Source organism: Helicoverpa armigera, chromosome 5 (assembly GCF_030705265.1).
Source record: "Helicoverpa armigera isolate CAAS_96S chromosome 5, ASM3070526v1, whole genome shotgun sequence".
NCBI lineage: Eukaryota > Metazoa > Arthropoda > Insecta > Lepidoptera > Noctuidae > Helicoverpa > Helicoverpa armigera.
In genome coordinates, this window is record NC_087124.1 from 5,567,528 (window position 1) to 5,586,561 (window position 19,034).

Here is a 19,034-nt window from a genome sequence, read left to right on the forward strand (position 1 = left end):
ATGAAACAAAAATATTACCACAGAAAGTAATTATAAGATTCAAAGTCCTCATACAACTTGTCTGTGCACCTGTAGATAAAACGATAAAAAGTAAAAGATTTATACTCTATGGTACATATAACTGTCCAGCTGCGGCGCGGAAGAAATTATTTGTAAAACCCATAATTTCCTGAAAATGAAGAGTTTTTAAAGGTGTTGATCAAAACATATAATTAAATACAATGAGTACACCTTATATTGCTGGTAAATATTTATGTCTCACTGTAAGAAAGTGAAGTAGTACGATAAAAGCATGTTTCAGAGGTTATAATTATTTGATCCGTAACATTACAGGTTTAACCAGCAAAAACATATTTTTAATAGACTTCAAAGAGCCATATGATGAGAAAAATCTCAGAGATGAGACGACTACGAATATACGTAGCATTATATTTAGTCCAAAAGGTACCTATTTGGCATACAGGACAGATAAGAAGTAAGTGTAAATACTCGGCAAGTATTCTACTAATATGATATACCAGTCAGTATTGTCAGTAAATTTTCTTTAACATGGTTTTCAAGGATCTTATAAGGTTACGTTACTGGTTTACTATTTATTTTCAATATTACAATCCCTAAGACGACCCACTGACCTATATTTTTGAATGGTTAGCAACAGAACTAGGAACAAAATTAAAGCTTCTTATACACTAAAAGCTCCCATATTCAACTAACTATCACACTATAGAACTAAATTATCTGGATATAAACAATGACAAACATTTGAGATTTTAATGTTTCAGCATTTTGTGTTGTTGGACTTTAGTTGCTAACTATACATTTATTGTTAGCAACTAAATTCATTATGTACATTAGGTACACTTACACCAAAACACGAATGCTTTCAGAGTGGATATACTGCGATGTTCCGACTGGTCTGTAACAGCAACCATAAATGGAAATATCAAGGAAATGTTCTTTTCACCACTGGACAGCTATTTTACTGTCTGGGAAATGTTTTTGATGACAAAAGAAAACCCTCAGGTAACGATATAGCATAAAAGAACTTTAACCAGAGATTTTTCTAAATGTATGATGACTAAAAGCTTTCTGTTTCAGGGTAAGCCTAACCTCCATGTATATAAATCAGCTGATGGCCAGCTAGTAGGAAGTTTTACACAAAAGAATCAAACCGGATGGTAAGTTTAAAATAGTTCTGGTATACCGAAGACCTAGATTCATGTAACAATCACAATTGGGTGATGGAAACTGGCACACCAGTAGATAAAATTAATTTTCAAAATAATGACAAACATCGTCATCTTCCGAGCCTTTTCTCAACTATGTTGAGGTTGGCTTCCAGTCTAACCGGATGCAGCTTAGTACCAGTGTTATTATTACATTACTGTGACAACCTCATCTAATTTACATATGAATGAAAAATAAGTAAATGTTTTTTTCCTCCTCAGGGAGCCAAAATGGACATCAGATGAGAAGCTGTTGGCCCTACATTTGAACAACAGGGTGCTGATCTATGAAAACGGAGAGCTCGATAGATATACGCAACAAATAACAGCAGATAAACTAAAGTCATTCAGTGTGTCACCCAGCCCTGCTCCAACATATTATTTTGCTTTATTTACTTTAGGTATGATGATTGTAAAAACAAAAAAAAATAATGATATTAGAATATTTTAGTAATTGTGGGCTATCAAATATTGCAATAGGTTAAATAAAAGAGGACTGGTCCATATTTTGCTAAAATGAATAGTTTCTAACATGAGTAAAACGTTTTTAAACTTATGTGATTTGTACACATGGTGGGTGAACTGTACACCAGGGTGAAAAAGAAAAGGTACCTACATAGTGGCGCGTTGAAGTCCCGATTGTTTATAGATATGAGTATAGTAAAACTATGCTCAAAACAACTAAATTGGTTGACCTCACTTTTCTACTTCTTATTTGCTATGTGGACGCTAGTGGATAGTCATAAGACATGTTGATGCACAATTTTTCACAGGTAAAGCCGGACAGCCGTCATTCTGGCGCGTGTATAAGTACCCAGACTTTAAGGATGAGTCTCAGGCCGTAGTCAGCCGCTCGTCTTTTCAGGCAGATAAGGCCACCTTCTACTGGAACCGACGCGGCACTAATGTGTTCGCGATGACGCAAACTGATGTTAGTACAAAGTTTCATGTGGCAAATATTTATTTTGTTCCTTGTCTATCTACCGCTTTAAGAATGATTTCATTGACAAATTATTTACAATCTTGTCGTAATTGAATCTGCACACAATTCTTCATTGTTCACAATGGATCTGGATGCCATCTTCTAAGCTGATACTTCGAATTGAGTATTAACAAAACATCTGCTTTTAGGTGGACAAAACTGGTGGCTCTTACTATGGAAAGCAATCACTCTCTTATGGTGATGTGAAAGGCAACTCAGAGAATGTGACATTCAGTAAGTATTAATTTACTGGTCAAATATTTTTAATAGACAAATATCATGTTTTCTTATCCAGACTGATGATATGCCATCTGCCAAAACTTCTCATAATTTTGTTTTCAGTAAGTATGATTTATTGCTTTGATATAGTTTATTAGCTGTTACAACATGAAATCTCTAGTTTAATGTATTGCCTGATTTAGGTAAGGAAGGCCCCATCCACGCCATCTCGTGGAACCCGGGCAACTCGAACGAGTGGGTGGCGGTGTACGGCCACGCGCCCGCCAAGGCCACGCTGTTCAACGCCAAGTGCGAACCCCTGTTCGAGTTCGGAACTGGCGCCTGGAACTCCATATACTTCCCGCCTGAAGGAAACCATATCCTTTTCATATGATTTCATGTACTAGTTTTAGACTGTGTAAAGATTTCTGTCGGATAGCTGTTTCAATGACGCACTACAGTACACTATGTATGGTATGTAGGTTCTATAGTCTTCGTATGAAATCTTAACAGCCGTATCGACTTTTCGTCATAAGGCTACCGTATATTGGAACGCTTAGTCAGCACAATGATTTAAACTGGCCGAAAGTTTTGATCAGCTAAGCAAAAATATTTGTGGCAAAAGTATGTATATCAGGCGTCGCTATATTAAAAAACGCTGGATTAATGTCACGTCAACAAAATTAAATGCTGACGATTTTTTTGCATAACTATTACCTACTCAGTGTTTTTTGTTGATAAGTGCTATTTATTCAAAAAGCGATTTTATAAACTAGTTTTAAAATATTTTCAAATGTAGTCTGAAACGCGAATTTTTGTATGTCTTGACTTTTATTATTTTTTTGAGTAAAAAAATTCCTTGACTCCGCTACACGTATGTTGCTTGGTGGTTTCGGCAATATAGCTTCGGGGCACATCGAGGTTTGGGAGCTCCGCGGATACAAGAAAGTGGGGTCTTGTGCCGCCCCAGACACGACCAGTCTCATGTGGGACCCGCGAGCTGAGACTTTCCTCACTGCCACTACGTACCCCAGGCTCACTGTTGGCAATGGGTATGTACCTATTGTGAAAAATGTCTGATTTTCTACAAACCAGAAGTTGTGTAGGAAATGGCGATTCCTTGCGAAATGGAGCATATTTCAATCACATCCTACCTTGCCATGTTGCTATTTAACAAAATGATAATTTCTATGACCTCTTTTTTGTCACTGATTTAGTCAAGTTTTTGTGTCTCTTGGCGCCATTATTTTGTTACAGCTTACGAATTTACACTTACGGACATGTACTTACTAATTCGATAGAAACACGTTACTTATTCATGTCCAGGCAACAATTTGGAATCATAATAGCAAGTTTAGCAAGTTCCAGTAGACTTCCTACTTAATATGCATTTATTGATCATTAATGTTTGCATCACTACTAAATAAATATTTAAATACGTGCATAATTAGCATTTGAATATAAAATTGGGCGGTTATTGTTATTATTGTGCAAATTAAATGTTTTCAGACAGAATTATTAAATAATATTCGGATTTATCCAGTTCACTGTTAAGGTTATTGATATTAATTTCGACAACGTTATAGATTGATATGAAGTATAGAATGATATATTGAGGTACGGCTGTCGTCAATAAAAATAAATTTACCGCTTTGTGGTTCAAAATGGACGGAAAAAAATTCTGTATAATTGTCCACAGCAGCAAAGTTATTTGACGAGAGCTGTTTACACTATATAGTACATAGGTAGCCTCTTTGCGGAAAACAGTAGACGTATGACATGACAACGTTTCCCTTTTGTTTTAGGTACAAGATCTGGCACTACACATGCGCTCTGATGCACAAGCGCGTCTGTGCGGAGAAGGAGAACCTTCTAGCAATTAGTTGGCAGCCCGGCAACTTCCTCAAGAGCGAGTTGTCGCGAACCGTGCCCAAAGGCATTGAGGACTCCACGCCGAAGCCGGCGGCGGCTTACAGGCCTCCCGGGGCCAAGAACAGGCCTTCAACCTTCACGTTACATGAACAGGAGAAGCCGCATAAGCCTGGAGAAACTCCTAGTGGTAAGTTATGACAATTAAGAGTACTTAATTTCGATATTCTATTGACAAAAGCTGTTGAAAATTGTTACCACTCTTGGCTGCATTTATTATTACTTTATTTGCAGTCAGAGCGGTTTGTTAATTTTCTCAATTTTGCCAGATTATGCAGCTGAATAAATACCTCTCAACTTTGTATATACAACTTTAGAGTCTAATACCAAGCAGCGTAGCGAGGACTAATTTACATTTCGTCTTCGTCCGCAAAATCTTTAAACACATGAAAGCCATTCAAATAATTTTCTGTTTCTTAGCGGCGCCTTCAAAGCAGGCTATCAAGCAGAAGGAAAAGCGCGAAGCCCGCAAGGCGCGCAAGGCTGAGGAGAAGGCACGTGGCGACGCCTCGCCCCCGCCGCCCGCCGCCGCCACGCCCCGCGCACCCTTCGTGTCCACTGGGGACCCGGAGAAGGACAAGAAGATCAAAAACCTCAATAAGGTACTGTTTTCAACTTATTCTTAAAAAAAATTGTGGCATGTGTAGAAAAAGAAAGTTTGTCAGCTTAATAGTGAGACCACTAGAGCCCCTAGGTTACTGTCAAACGATACCGCATCGTTTGATAGTTACTTTGCTTTGGATACCTAATTCAATGAATATTATGGCATCTTTTTCTGCTTCTTCAAAATATCCTCTTCTTCATTAGGAAAAGCACAGATCTCTTGTCAGGGTCGCAAGGATTTAACATTGTCGATCTACACTCAACACAAAAATCTGTTCGATGGCGGTCACCTATTTATAACCACTTTATGACTATATGCAATATATATAAATCATAATGGGTAAATCAAGCACATAGATGCAAAAGATAAGCGTCATCTTATCTTTTCTTCCGGTGCTTCATAAAAGATAAACTATCAAATATGACGCTCGACAGTGCCATTGAGTGCTAGACTCGTCTACTATTATTATGTATTTATGCAATATCCCGCATCTATCTAAATAATTTGTTGTATCAACCTTTATATTTGCATTGCTAAAATAAAGATTATTATTTTCTTTAGGAATTCATTGTGGTAATAAAAATATGGATGTGCATTGAAAATTACTTGGCTTGTAAATTGCGAAAATCTATAGTTAATTCGTAGAAGGCAAATCGTCATTATCATGTTGAGTTTCCCCCCACTTTAAGGTCGTCGACCATAAAAAAGTAATCTTAACATATTACTACCTACCTACTACTTACCTATTGAAACCAATGCACAAGTGTCAGCAGTTGGTAGTCTTGCTTCACGGTCATTCTTTAATTTAAATTAAAAAGGTGTTTTAGAAATACAAATTAGCATTTTGAAAATAATAATAAAATGGATAGACAGAAATTGCAAACTAATTTGTAATTTGGATATGCTCAATTCTAACATGCCAGACTACCAGACTTAAAAAATAATGTTGCTTTAAAATGTTGCGTTGCTCTGAACAGGAACAAACTGAGCCCTTTATTACGCAAATGCAATGCCAAACCAAACAAAAAGACATTTCTTCTCAAATTACATTCACTTCGACTCTGAGAACCTGAAATTTCACATGCAACGCATAGGTGGAAAATAATATTCATAAAAAAATCCTTATCTTTTTATAATGACCATAGGTTTGAAACCCTCGGTGGGCGAGTTCGCTTCGCACTTGTACGTTTCGTTTTCCTTGGATGAAGTCACATAGGCATACATAACAAACCTCTTTTTATTTCCAGAAACTGAGCGACATTGACAAGCTGAAGCAACAGAAAGCTGCGGGCAAGCAGTTGGAACTCAACCAGCTCGCTAAGATTGACCAAGAGGCCGCGTTGTTGCAGGAACTAGCTCAACTTAAGTTATGATCGGCCACGCCACGCAAATAAGCTCACCCTAGAATTAAGGACAGCTTTATTCGTCAAGCACTCACGGGAACAGACAAAATATTTGACAAATATTTTTCTTCGAATTATTTATATCATTATTTATTCCTCTACTGTCTGTCCCGTGAGAATGCGTCATATTCTTTTTCATTTAATGAAGAGAATTAAAACTTATGAAAGCGTGAAATATTAATAAGATTGAAAGTAACGATTCATGATTATAATTATAAATATGTGTTTTGTTTAATATTTTTGTATCGAAGTGTGTCGCTAACGTAAAATCGTTCGCATAATATAAGGTTGAGATTGTGTCTATTTACTTACGTATGAAACCGGCCTGCAACGAGCTGGCGAATAGATCGCCAATTATTACTTGTTCGATTGTTCGCGAGTGCAGTCATACTTACAAATGCTATATTTTTTCACATAAATCTGTTATTACTAAGAGAAGGATTAAATACGTTGTTTATTTGTAATATCATAAATTTAATTTATCGTAAGTGTACTAAATCGCTGACTCTCTTTTGTAATTATTACATGAAGTGATTGTTGATTTGTTATACGTATAATGAACATTCGTTTTGAATAAAAACATCAATACAAATCTGGTTACTATATTTGTAAGTGGTAGTTTTATTTATCTTATCTCGATCTCAAATTAAGCTAATATTTTTTATCAGCTTATCTTGCACGTTGATCGGAATATTGAATTACTTCTGAATGAATGAGTTTCACGGATCATGGAATTGGATTTTTACGGTATGTTGTATTCTTTTTTATTTTTAAATATGATTTGCATACCACCATCTACACCAGCATATGGCCTAGTCCTATATCCACTAGTCCCTTTCAGTGCCGCATTTAGTTTTCAATACTTATTTTGAAATACATATGATGCACATGGTCAATAATTGACCTAGGCACGTAAATTTTAAGTACCTAATTTATGTTTCTTGAAAGCTCTTTGATACTTCTAGTCCTTCCAAGAGTGGACAACTAACATAGCTTTTATTACTCCCTAATAAGAGTTAACAAAGTCATTTTTTATTGAATACTAGCTGGTGCCCGCGACTTCGTCTGCGCAGGTTTAGTATTTCGAACAATATGTTTACAAATTGTAGCCTATGTGTTATTCTGATGTATAAGCTATATTATTGTAAAGTTTCATTAAAATCCATTCAGTAGTTTTTGCGTGAAAGAGTAACAAACATCCATACATACAAACTTTCGCGTTTATAATATTAGTAGGATTGCGGGCTATTGGAAATATAAAATGCGTTGCGCTAACCCCTTAATAACTTTTTTACCATATTTTGGAAATGAAAATGGGATTGCCAAAAGTTGGATATTTCACTCCAAATAAAAAATGACACGATGTGGTGTAATCTAGTATTTCAAATAGATGAATTTAATTATATGCATTTTAGTCATTCGATTGCACCTAGGTAGCCAAGTAATAATTCTGTCATAGATAACTTCCACGCTTCAATCGTCTTTCTGTAACGAAAATGTTCTGCCTGACATGTGGGTCTCTATAATAAAATATGTAAATTGTTATTCATTATGACTGGCACTGACATTGCAAACAAGATAATATGCTTAGCGCCACGACTACATTTTAAAATAGTATTTATGAATCACAATAAATTATTTATCTCTTTTTTTTTCAAACAAAGCTTGCTAAATGCCGTCCTGTTTGGCGGTCAATTACTTAGATAAAAATTAGAGCGTTCCAATTCTAAACAGGTTATTGCAATAGGTAATTTTATTTGATGCACCTCACACAAACATAGACGTCCCATTTATACTTTTACACAGATACAATTATTTTTTTCTGCTAATCTGTTTTATTTTATCCTCTTCACAAAAATAAAAATTGTAGCAGTGGGTAATATGCGACATGGTAATCTAGGTTCACTTTTATCCAAATAAAGTATCAGTAAATTCAACGGATAACGGCTTGAAATAATCGAAAGCTATAAAATGTAATCACGTGAATAAAACTTATATTCACTCAGAGTTTTAAATCGAATACTTTCATTTCAGGTGCGAAAACGTGTTTACCTTAAATGTGTGCATTTGTGATACAATTGACCTGAACGCCATCACCAGTTGCTCAGTCCCTAATGGAACAAATAAGAACACTTCTAAAACTTCCTTTTGCTATCGAATTCTCACGATAACTATCCTGGCATGGAGGGCATGGATTATCGTAAGTAAACATATCGTACGAGAACTTACGATCAGGTACCCACATAATATAAAAAATAAATGAATACAGCGCCATACTTCCCACCGAGTCGATCGAGTCAACTTGCCTGCACTGGCTGGAAAGCGTCCTCTATCCAGGAAATTTTTATTTGAACACGATAAGATATCGATAATACCTAAATTGATATGTGCGAGGTTGGATTTTAATTGTGAACAGTAGTAGTCGCTGCGCTCGGTGTTGACACGCTGATAACTTGGTTTGTTTACGATCGGGTATTACTGCGGCGCTAGTGGCGGAGGCGGGTGACATCTAGCATATTCTGTGTTCGGCTGCAGCAGCACGCGGAGGTCCAGTGTGGCCCTTCAATATGGACAGAGAGTGCGACGAGGCTGACGACAATACGCCACTGTGTGAAATTTCACACAACCGTGAACGGACTTCTAGTGACTCGAATTTAAACAGTGCCGCCCGCGGAACAGGTTCTCACGAGACGATAGTGTTTGATAGCAAGATGATGAAGACCTCCACGCATACGGAGGACCTCGCAGCGACGTGGGGCGGGCGCAGGTCCCTGCAGGACTCGGGGAGACTGCGGCGCGTGCACTCCTGGTCGGGAGGCCCGCCCGATGACATCAGCTCAGAAATCATTATATTAAGGGAAAGGTAAGATATTATCTTTCCAAACAAATGTGTAATGCACTGATACCCACGTATGTCATTCGACAATGGAAAGGTGCATCCAAGTGGGTAATTACTATAATCACACGTGTTGCATTTTGTAGCTATTCTACTATCAGGCTATTGTTAACGCAGAGAACAGTCGCTGTCATTATCTTATATTATGATCAATGTCTAGCTAGTATATCAAGTATCATGTAATCCAATACCTGCTAGATTGATCTTGGATGCAATTTGCAATACAAACACCTGATATTATAGTTCTAATTAGACATCTTATACTTAAAGGTCCTTTATCCAATTCAAACCCTGTGAATCAAACCATCCCCACTTGAATGGTAGTGATTGAAGTCTAAGCACAGATACCTAAGTCTAGGCCAGCAAATGTTGGTACGCAAAAGGTTCTATGTCGTTAGAGCCCTGAATACTGTAATTCCTATGTAGGTTGGTGCGAACTCAGACGCGCCTGCAGCCGGGCGCAGTGCGCAACCTGTCCAGCCGTCAGCGTCTGACACTGGCCTCCCTGGCGCTGGTGGACTTCATGAGTTTCTGCTCCATGAGCGTGATGGCGCCCTTCTTTCCCCGGGAGGCAGCGGCCAAGGGCCTGTCGGAGACCATGTGTGGCATCGTGTTCAGTTTCTACGCCGTCGTTATGTTCCTCACATCGCCTTTATTTGGAAAGTTTGTAAGTATCGCCTTTGAAGTTTTTACAAAGACTTCTTCGCAAGACTCGTCGGAGGTCTACTAGGCTGTTTATCTAACCCCGCCTCTATCATCTCTGTTCTTGTTCAATCTCGTAATATTAATACTAGGTACTTACCTAATATTCTCAGCGAGTAGGACGAAATTAAGAACTCTGAGATTCGAATGTAGATCAGTTAGATAATAAACAACAGCAACTGAATAATCAAAAGGTCACAATCTTGAAATAGAAGTTTCTATTCAAGGAACCTGCGTAAGACGTGTATTATGGATGTTTACGATTTCCTTTCAACTTCCTTTTACGTCATTTTATTAAGAGGTTTTGTCGCCCCCAGGGATTTTACTATGGGCTCTTTGGCAAAAGGACTGACTTTTTTCGTTGAATATATTTATTTAAATCCTGCTAATTAACTTAATATATTCAAAGACAAATGTCAGTACCTAACTAACTGATTTGAGATTATAATTTCTTAATTAAAATATAATCAGCCCTACTCTACTGCACGAGAAAGGCGTAGGTTTTTTTCAAGAAAATCTAAAAAAACAGTGACGCCGAGCCACCAAAATGTAATGTGGCATCTCGACACTCGTATTATCATCCCTTTGGAAGTAAATTAATAACAAATGACAACCTGTTGTTGATCAACCGCTAGATAGTGTACATAATAATTAGCACTATCTTTTAAACGTAACTACAATACATTGTAGATATTTGTATAATGCGTTGTTTATTTTGCAGTTGCCGATGGTTGGCGCAAAATTCCTTTTCACGGCCGGCATGTTCATCGCCGGCGCTTGCAATGTTTTATTTGGGTGAGTTCTTGTTCTTTTCCATAGACCTCTACTATTTGTTAGGACAATGAGTTTGATGACCTAATTAATAGACTGCTCATGGAATAATTTGTTGCTTATACAAATATGTTTTAGTTTGTAGATAAACACGTGAGCATCTAATATAATTTAGGTACATTCTTATTTAGAAGAGATAGAAGATCTATAAATAGTCGTAACATACCTATTTGTGAGACTGATTAGGTAAGTAGGTACCTACTAAGGGTGTACTTACCGAGAATTTACAAAATAAGGTAGATAGTAGGTAAGTCCAAATAAAACATAACAGTCAGTTATGTCACATGTTCATTCTAAACGACTTTACGATATTTCTCGTAAAACTACACGAATCTTTCATTGCAATTCATGACTATAATGAAAACCGATAGCAGTAGGCTGTTACGTACAATAGTGAGTTCTTAAATTACGTTATTATTAACGGGTAGTATTTAAACGCAAATCAAAAAATATCCTTTTTCCGTGCAATAAGAATCCGAATTCCCATCAAAATTACTGATTGCACAGCAAAATATTCAACTCAAAATATCACTAAACACACTACAATTTATTTTCATAGCGTACAGCGATTTTTCCTAAAGCAAAAGCTTTTTCATCAATGCACAGCTAACAATCTTAATGCACATTATACATGTAAACTCTTTTTGTTTTAAATATAGCTTCTATTTTTATATTGTTTACAGCAGTTTTTCTGAATAAAACAGCATTTTATTAGTCACAGTCATCTTATTATTTATTAATTACCACATAATGAGATCAGCAAAAAAATATAAAATTAAATACAAAATTGTAATTTATTGAATTATTAATAAGCGTCCACGCTTCCTTGTTTGCCCAATAGGCACTTTTTAGTCAGTACTTCCTTTTGGCATACATTTCATATAAGTTGTCATTAAAAGGCAGAACTATCACATTTCAGAATGTTTATAGTCAGAATCATCTTTTGGTAGAGTTTTGGAATTTTTATTTTCCTGTAAGAAGCATGCAAACAAGCCTGAAGCATGCAAGCAGGCATGCAGCATGTAAGCAGGCATGCAACATGGAAGTAAGCATGCAACATGCAGCAAGCATGGCTTCTGTCACGGCTCCGGCGCTTCGTGGCTCCGGCGGTCCCATGCGAGCTTATCGTCGCAGATGGTTTTCAGGCTCACCACCGCAGCTTCGGCTTACTGGCTGGCAGAGCCGGCCAGCCTCAGCCACGTCGGCGAGCGTTAAAACTACCTGCGCCTCAGCTCGCAGGCCGCCTCGCCCCTCCGCGCCTACGCGGTTTTGAATTGCACTCTAGGGGTAGGGCAAACAAGACTACGTGGAGTCGGTTTTGCAGCGACTCGTTTTCGTTACTAGCTTCAATTTTTCAGTTAATTTGTTCTGCTTTTAGAAATAATGCAATGTGACAGGATTTTTTTGTTATAATAATCATAAAATTTTCCGAGCATGGCTTCTTGAAAATTAAGACAAATATGATGAACAGGTTTTGTTGTACTATGCGACTGGGATAGTTATTTTGCTATGAAATATGGTAAATTTGCTGTGCAGTCAGTATTTAATGCTTGTATGTAGTATTTTTGCACAAGAATAAATTTAACTGTATTGCATTATAAGAAAAAAGTAATGTCATATTGATGTATAATTTCGAATTATCTGCAGTTTGAGTTTTGTTAAACATTTAGTTTATTTGTAGTGAACTAAGTTATTTGATGTAAAAAAGAATATAAATGATGAGTATTTATTGATAGGCGATTATTTATTTGATATGCAATTTATAATATCCCATTATTAACAGCGGATCCTGAAATTGGTTTTTCTTCCAAAAAGTTTTGCATTTTCTAGCTTGATGCACGTTTTATTACTTCACGCCTGTTATTCGAATTATTAACTTTTCCTACGAAGCATAGGACGTTAAAACTTGAGCCTTTACATACGTATTAGGTGATTATTTTGTAATCATTTTTCTTTCATTAAAACCTTCTTTAAGGAAATATCAACACTCACTGGCCACTTACTTCAAAGTTAGACTAAAAAAGCCATTAGATTTTTTTTAAATATTTTTCTTTTCATTAATTTATGGCTATTTCTCATTTTTTTCACATAATTCAGCCAGAATCTTTAAATTAAAGTAATTAGAAACTTTTTAGTAAGTACTAATGATTAGGTGAAATGTTACCTTTTTTGAACCTATCATATCTTACATACTTATTGCTATTATTTATTACTATTTTTAGTACACTAGCGTTAATAGAAGACACGGTGACTTTTACTACACTATGCTTCGTGGTGCGAGGAATGGAGGCTCTCGGGGCAAGCGCATACTCCACGGCCAGCTATGTGTTCGTGGTGAACACGTTTCCTGACAGCATAGGCTCAGTCCTCGGCATCCTGGAGACGTTCATCGGCCTCGGCATGTCTGTGGGGCCAGCCATCGGGGGACTGTTGTACACGGTAATTGTATTTAGTTTATGAAAGTCTAGCAATGTGAGAATTGTACCCGCTAAGTAAAGTTGATTAAAAAAGCTTGTTTAGCAGATTAATTTTGTAGGCCATGGAAAAAAATAATCATCTACATTAAATTGTTACAAACATAATCCAGAGCTAGTTTTGTGGGTACAAATCTCATTTTTAATTAATCTATGAAATGAGAGCACGGGCGTAATGATTATAAAATCACTATCGTTTTGTTATCGCAACGTGTTTAATTAACACTGCGTAAGTACATCTGTCAAATTAATTAGCAGTTACAATGAGTAATGTCGAAACTTATTAACTGCAGTTTGTTATTTTGTCATAAAAAAATATTTAGGTACATATTATTATTTCAACAATTTACGACAAAAAACATGCCTATTGTATGAACACCGTTTATTATCAACCAACTCTCCAGATCCTCTGCTGGACCGAATCACAACAAAAAATATGGCTTGGCTGAATGGAACCTCTTTTCATGATTAGGTTCCTATGGCGCGAATTTTGACTCTTTTTGCGGTACTGACAAATGACAGTTGAAAACTGCGCGACAGATTTTGCCGCTCGAAATGTTTCGCGCATTTACGTACCTATTTACACTCGATTCTGCTGTGGTTTTTCCCGCGAAAAAGCCGCCAGTGTGAAAACGCTGTAATTGACGAATAAAGTCATTTCAGTTCCAGTGGGGCCATAAATAAGTACGTACAATGTTTTTAGCGTGAATGTATAACTACTTACCTGAATGTTCCAGGTAGATCGGGGGCTTCGGGCTACCTTTTTACACTCTTGGCGTTATCATGGTGTTGACTGTGCCCATCAACTTCTTCTTGCTCACTGATTGCGAAGGTAATTTTGAATGATTTAATTGATTGTGATTTTTTTATTTGCGTTTGCCGTCACCAAATAAAATGACTCTCATCTATTTTTATACGTTTGGTGATGAAAATGATCTCCATAAAAACCCAAAAACAAAAAGAAAAAATACAATTTAACTTGGTTGCAAAAAAATATGATGAAGCTTTGATACGTGATTTCTACTGTCTCTTGGAACAAATGCACAGTCCCATAAATCCTAATCATCTAACCTGCTTATTTTTTTTCAATAAAGTTTAATTTTATATCAACAATTTTAATTTCCTTCGCAGAATACGTGTCAGGTTCAAAGACGGCGTCCATCATCGGATTATTCAAGATTCCTTCGATCATAATAACGGGTTTAGTGATAGTGATCGTGTCGAACACGTGGGCCTTTCTCGACCCGACGCTGGAGCCCCACCTGCGGCAGTTCGGCCTCTCTACTGAACAGATAGGCCTGATATTCCTCTTGTTTTCCAGCCTTTATGGGATATTTAGCCCGATATGGGGATGGGTTGCAGATCGGTAAGTACATATATATATTTTCGTTAAAAAAATCGGACATTATTTATGTATTTGCTATAAAGCTAAAGCCCGAAGACTGGCTACACCTAAGTTTAACCGGCTAAAGCTAGTTGTAACCGGCCATTTGCGGCTAATTCTAGTTGTTACCTCTGATTTTCGGTTATGACTAGGTATATCCTTCACCATAGCATATTTATCTACCACATATTGCTACTGGGTCATGTGTCAAAATGTACATTAAATACTCATTACAGGGTCCACAACCACTGGTGTATGATGGTGTGGGGTCTGTTCCTATCTAGTGCTGGATTACTTCTCCTTGGACCTTGCCCTTTCATCCCTGGTCTACCGAGGTAAGAACTTCATTAAAAACAATTCTTAGATATTAAATATCTTCTAAGTAAATATCGAGTGTATCTATGTAGTTGTTATCTACTTTAATGTTATTTTTTCAGAGATCTCTGGCTTGATCTCGTGGCGTTGTCAATTTTGGGCATGTCTGTTGCTTTAACGCTTTTGCCCACCTTCCAAGGAGTACTCACAAGTTCTATGTAAGTTTTTCATAAATTGTTCAAATATTTGTATGAATCTAATCTCAAAAAGTATCTTTAATTTTTTATCTGCCATTTATAGCTTGTAATTTCAACTCTATTAAAAGCTGATTGAACGACGTCAGAAGAACTACCGATTTTATGAAAATTCAGTTTTAAATTGCGCCAAAGATATAAAATGATAGAAAAAGACTTGACGACACTGATGGAACGGTTTTAAAATGCTCGTCAATTTCAGCTGACATGATAGATGTGAATACGTGCCCCTGAATATTTGCCAGCAACTTATTCGCCGCTTTCGGTTTACTTACGTAAAATATAGACAACTAGCTTTTGCACGCAACTTCGTTCGCGTGGAATAGTGACTACCAGCAGATTTTTGATTTGACCAATAGATGGCGCTATATGTCCGGAATAATTTTATTTTTATTTCTTTTTGTAATAAAAACTATCCTATGTCCTTTCTCAAGTTTCAAACTATGTCTGTACCAAATTTCACACAAATCGGTTCAGTAGTTTAGGCGTGAAGAAAAGACAGACAGACAGACAGAAAGACAGACAGACAGACAGACAGAGTTACTTTCGCATTTATAATATTAGTTAGGATTTACTAACCTCTTTTATCCTTCCATCATAAGTTAAAAAATAAACCTACAAATTATTATGGATGAGATTCCACCGGTGTACCCCAGTGCCTTGACGCCCAAAATGATTCACTCTGCCAAACAGTAACAATGTCCTGCGAACATTTCTAATAATGTCAGATCTCATCACATGTATATCGCCCTGACAGGTCATCGCAATTTCGATGATGGTCAGCATAGTAGACTGTATTCTAAGTACCTAAATGTATAGGTATACCATCAACAAGTCTTGGTGTTCACTTCTTTTTTTTTACACGCTTTTTATTTTATAAAACTATCCATCAGCTACGAAGGTGGTTGTCCCGAAGCCCTAGCGACATACAGCGCGGTGGCTGGCGTATGGTCGTGTTGCTACTCGCTGGGCGAAGTCCTAGGCCCCGCGCTGGGTGGAGCCCTCACTGAACGCTACGGGTTCCCGCTGTGTGCTACTCTATGTGCTGCGGCTTGTTTTACTATGGTAAGTTTGTATAACCACAGACAAAATTGCACAGATAATTGCAGTCGAATTGACCATGAACCACCTTTTTTTCGTATTTGGCGAAAGAATGATTTCTACCGAATGAGTCATTCGTCCACGATGCCTGCCTGTTGTGTCCTAGATAGCAAAGAAATTACTCAGATTTGAATGTGTTTATGTGTATAAAAATATTCTATGAAATTACCTCCATAGTTCTAGCTAACTTTTCCCTTTAGCAGGTTTTATACAGGTGATTTTACAGGCCACGACTTTTTACAGAAAATAAATGACATCACAAAGAATTTAGGTTTCCCACATTTTCCACAAAAAAGTCATTAAAACTCCATTTTTAAATACACAATTCTATCCTCTCCTAGGCAGTGGTAACGCTAACATTCTTCTCCCTGCGCGAGTCCCGCAAGTGCCAGTCAGTGGGCAGCGCGTGCGACTCCATCCCGTACACGGACTCGACGTGGAACAGCAACAACTTCTGCCGCACGCGCAGCGCGCCGCACGCGCTCGCGGAACACGAGCCGCTGCTCACGCCGTGCTCCTGCTATAATAACCATAGTACGTAACAATACTGATATCTTTTTCTTAAATATATGAATTTGCAAACTCACCTCGTACAACAGTCGCAGTTCCAAGTGGCTATGATGGAGAACTAATCAACGAACTATATAAAAGGATTTTTGAATGGTAAGTCTATGTAGATGTAAGATGTCTTTCACCAAAATGTTTTAATTAGCTTGCAGCTGAAGGAAAGTTTCTTCATTCGTTGAAAATGTTAAAGTGGAAGTCTGTGGAAGTCAAAGTCGTTTTACTTTACTTTTAGTCTGTCTCAGTCTTATCCATTCAACTCCAAATCGAGCCAAGTCTCCATCGGCATTTATTTAGTTTGTAGCGACATGAAACGCATACAACCTTCTTTGACTTGCAACCTTCAATACTCATGAAGAAAATAGCAATTAGGATTAAAAGTCAAATTCAAAATTTTGAAATTTCAAAAGCAGATTTTCGCTGCCGCAGGCGTGCAGATATAAATAGGGCGCCGCCGGTCTGAATAAAGCCAGTCGACAGAAATTTCTAGTGTTTCATCATCTCCTAAATTGGTGACTCGTGAAGGATGATAGAGCAATGTGTAATTCAAAATATTGTGTTCATTCAGGTTTCACATACGGTGCATCGCCACCCAAACACTTCTGTCTGCTGCACAGCAAGGGCAACAAGAGCGGGTACGCGAGCATCGCCGAAATAGCCGCCTACATACTCAAGTTTCAATTCGTTACCAGCTTCTACGTCAGAATCAGGAAATCCAGGAGAAAATCCGTCGCAGCACCAGTTAACGCCCCAATGTTGAATGAAGAACTGTATCAAAATTATATAGATAAGGAAAGAGATGAGTCTAATATAAAGCAACGCAGGAACTCAAACGGGTACATCAACATGACCAAGAAAAGCGATAAGTACTGCACGTATCTCGAAGATGCCATCTTTGGAAGCCCTGACATTATGGACAATGTTACCGCCGAACACTTGAAGGTGAAGAGATACAACATGGGGCTGGTCTCCACAGAGAAGCGTTGCGAGGAAGAGAGGAGAACTACTTACGAAATCATCAGACATAATCTTGAGAAGGTCCAGTTTTATGAGCAAGATGAGTGCCCGTCGTATGGTGATATATTTGTAAGTATTGTTACAAACAATTTTGTACTGAAGTTATCATAGTTCTATTCAAAACTCATATTATTATTTCTTTATTTTCCAGGATAGCTGTGCATGCAGAGATGGTGTAACCTACGTAAGAGGGACTGTGACGGTCTCTTCCACCGGTGCCTGTGAAGTTTAGGATCTCGTTGCGTTCTAGTTTTACTCAAATAAGATATTTTTAGTTTTAATTCATACAAATTGAACCAAATAAAGAACGCAACTTCATTTTAAAATATATAATTTTTTTACTTCATATGCCCCTGACGAAAGACAATAGCAAAAATATTGAACAAATGGCGCCGCTCACTAGGGGAGCAAAACGTTCCCGAAGGTCCTTCCGCCAAATTCCGATCTTCGCATTATACGGCGACCTAAGTTCTTCCCAGTTTATGCTCGCCTAGTACAAACGACCTCTACTGACGATTTCGCGACGTTGTCATGGACATTTTGCAAGTCAGCTTGACCACTGTCCACTTCGGAAATCAGGAAATACTGAAAATAATTATTTTCCGAGTGGTAGTGAAAAGCTAGTCATTACTTTTCATCCAACATCCAACCTCCGAAGTGTGACGTAGTGTGACCAACCGCCAACTTTGATTTTCCACGACCAATCCCGAATACATTTGTACTGGGACATCATAACTTTAGAAGATACTTCGTTATTAAAGTCAGCTGTCGCGATAAAGTTCGGGAAAACAACAGAGTAGGTTCCTGTTTTAGTCGTTCAAACCGTATTTAACTTAGATTGTTTTTTCTTCTTCTGTAATTTAAAATTATTTTTAAATAAATACACTTATTGTTAAGTTTTTGATTATGTGTTTGGAACTCATATAAAATACATTTTATTACCTTACGAAGGGAATAGTAAGTTAAAATAATAATGAAAACAAAATTGAACTCGTGAAAAGGTTTTAATTCATTAAGTATAACAAAAATGATTTAGATTTTTGAAAAAGTAAGTACGGCCTATGGCTTTTTAATTTGATATGAATAGGCATCGATAACAGCGGCGACCCTTCGTCGATATTATCGGTGACTGT

At 37.4% G+C, this 19,034-nt stretch overlaps 2 protein-coding genes across 2 annotated transcripts; both read left to right on the plus strand.

Annotated features, from left to right (window-relative positions):
- The first annotated feature begins 85 nt into the window (after positions 1–85).
- LOC110371541 (eukaryotic translation initiation factor 2A) lies at positions 86–6,975 on the plus strand. Its single transcript, XM_064034944.1, has 12 exons — positions 86–243; positions 334–475; positions 888–1,023; positions 1,099–1,178; positions 1,449–1,627; positions 2,000–2,157; positions 2,358–2,442; positions 2,631–2,803; positions 3,301–3,479; positions 4,233–4,486; positions 4,777–4,958; positions 6,208–6,975. Exons 1-12 carry the CDS (start codon positions 222–224, stop codon positions 6,331–6,333), a joined length of 1,716 nt encoding a protein of 571 aa, XP_063891014.1. The 5' UTR covers positions 86–221; the 3' UTR covers positions 6,334–6,975.
- LOC110371530 (MFS-type transporter SLC18B1) lies at positions 6,971–18,234 on the plus strand. The gene is made up of 13 exons (XM_021327854.3): positions 6,971–7,110; positions 8,398–9,226; positions 9,686–9,926; positions 10,683–10,756; positions 13,015–13,231; positions 14,008–14,098; positions 14,398–14,632; positions 14,887–14,985; positions 15,088–15,183; positions 16,113–16,284; positions 16,662–16,854; positions 17,453–17,970; positions 18,053–18,234. The coding sequence occupies exons 2-13, from the start codon at positions 8,931–8,933 to the stop codon at positions 18,131–18,133; spliced, it is 2,313 nt and encodes a 770-aa protein (XP_021183529.2). The 5' UTR covers positions 6,971–7,110; positions 8,398–8,930; the 3' UTR covers positions 18,134–18,234.
- The last annotated feature ends 800 nt before the right edge of the window (positions 18,235–19,034 follow it).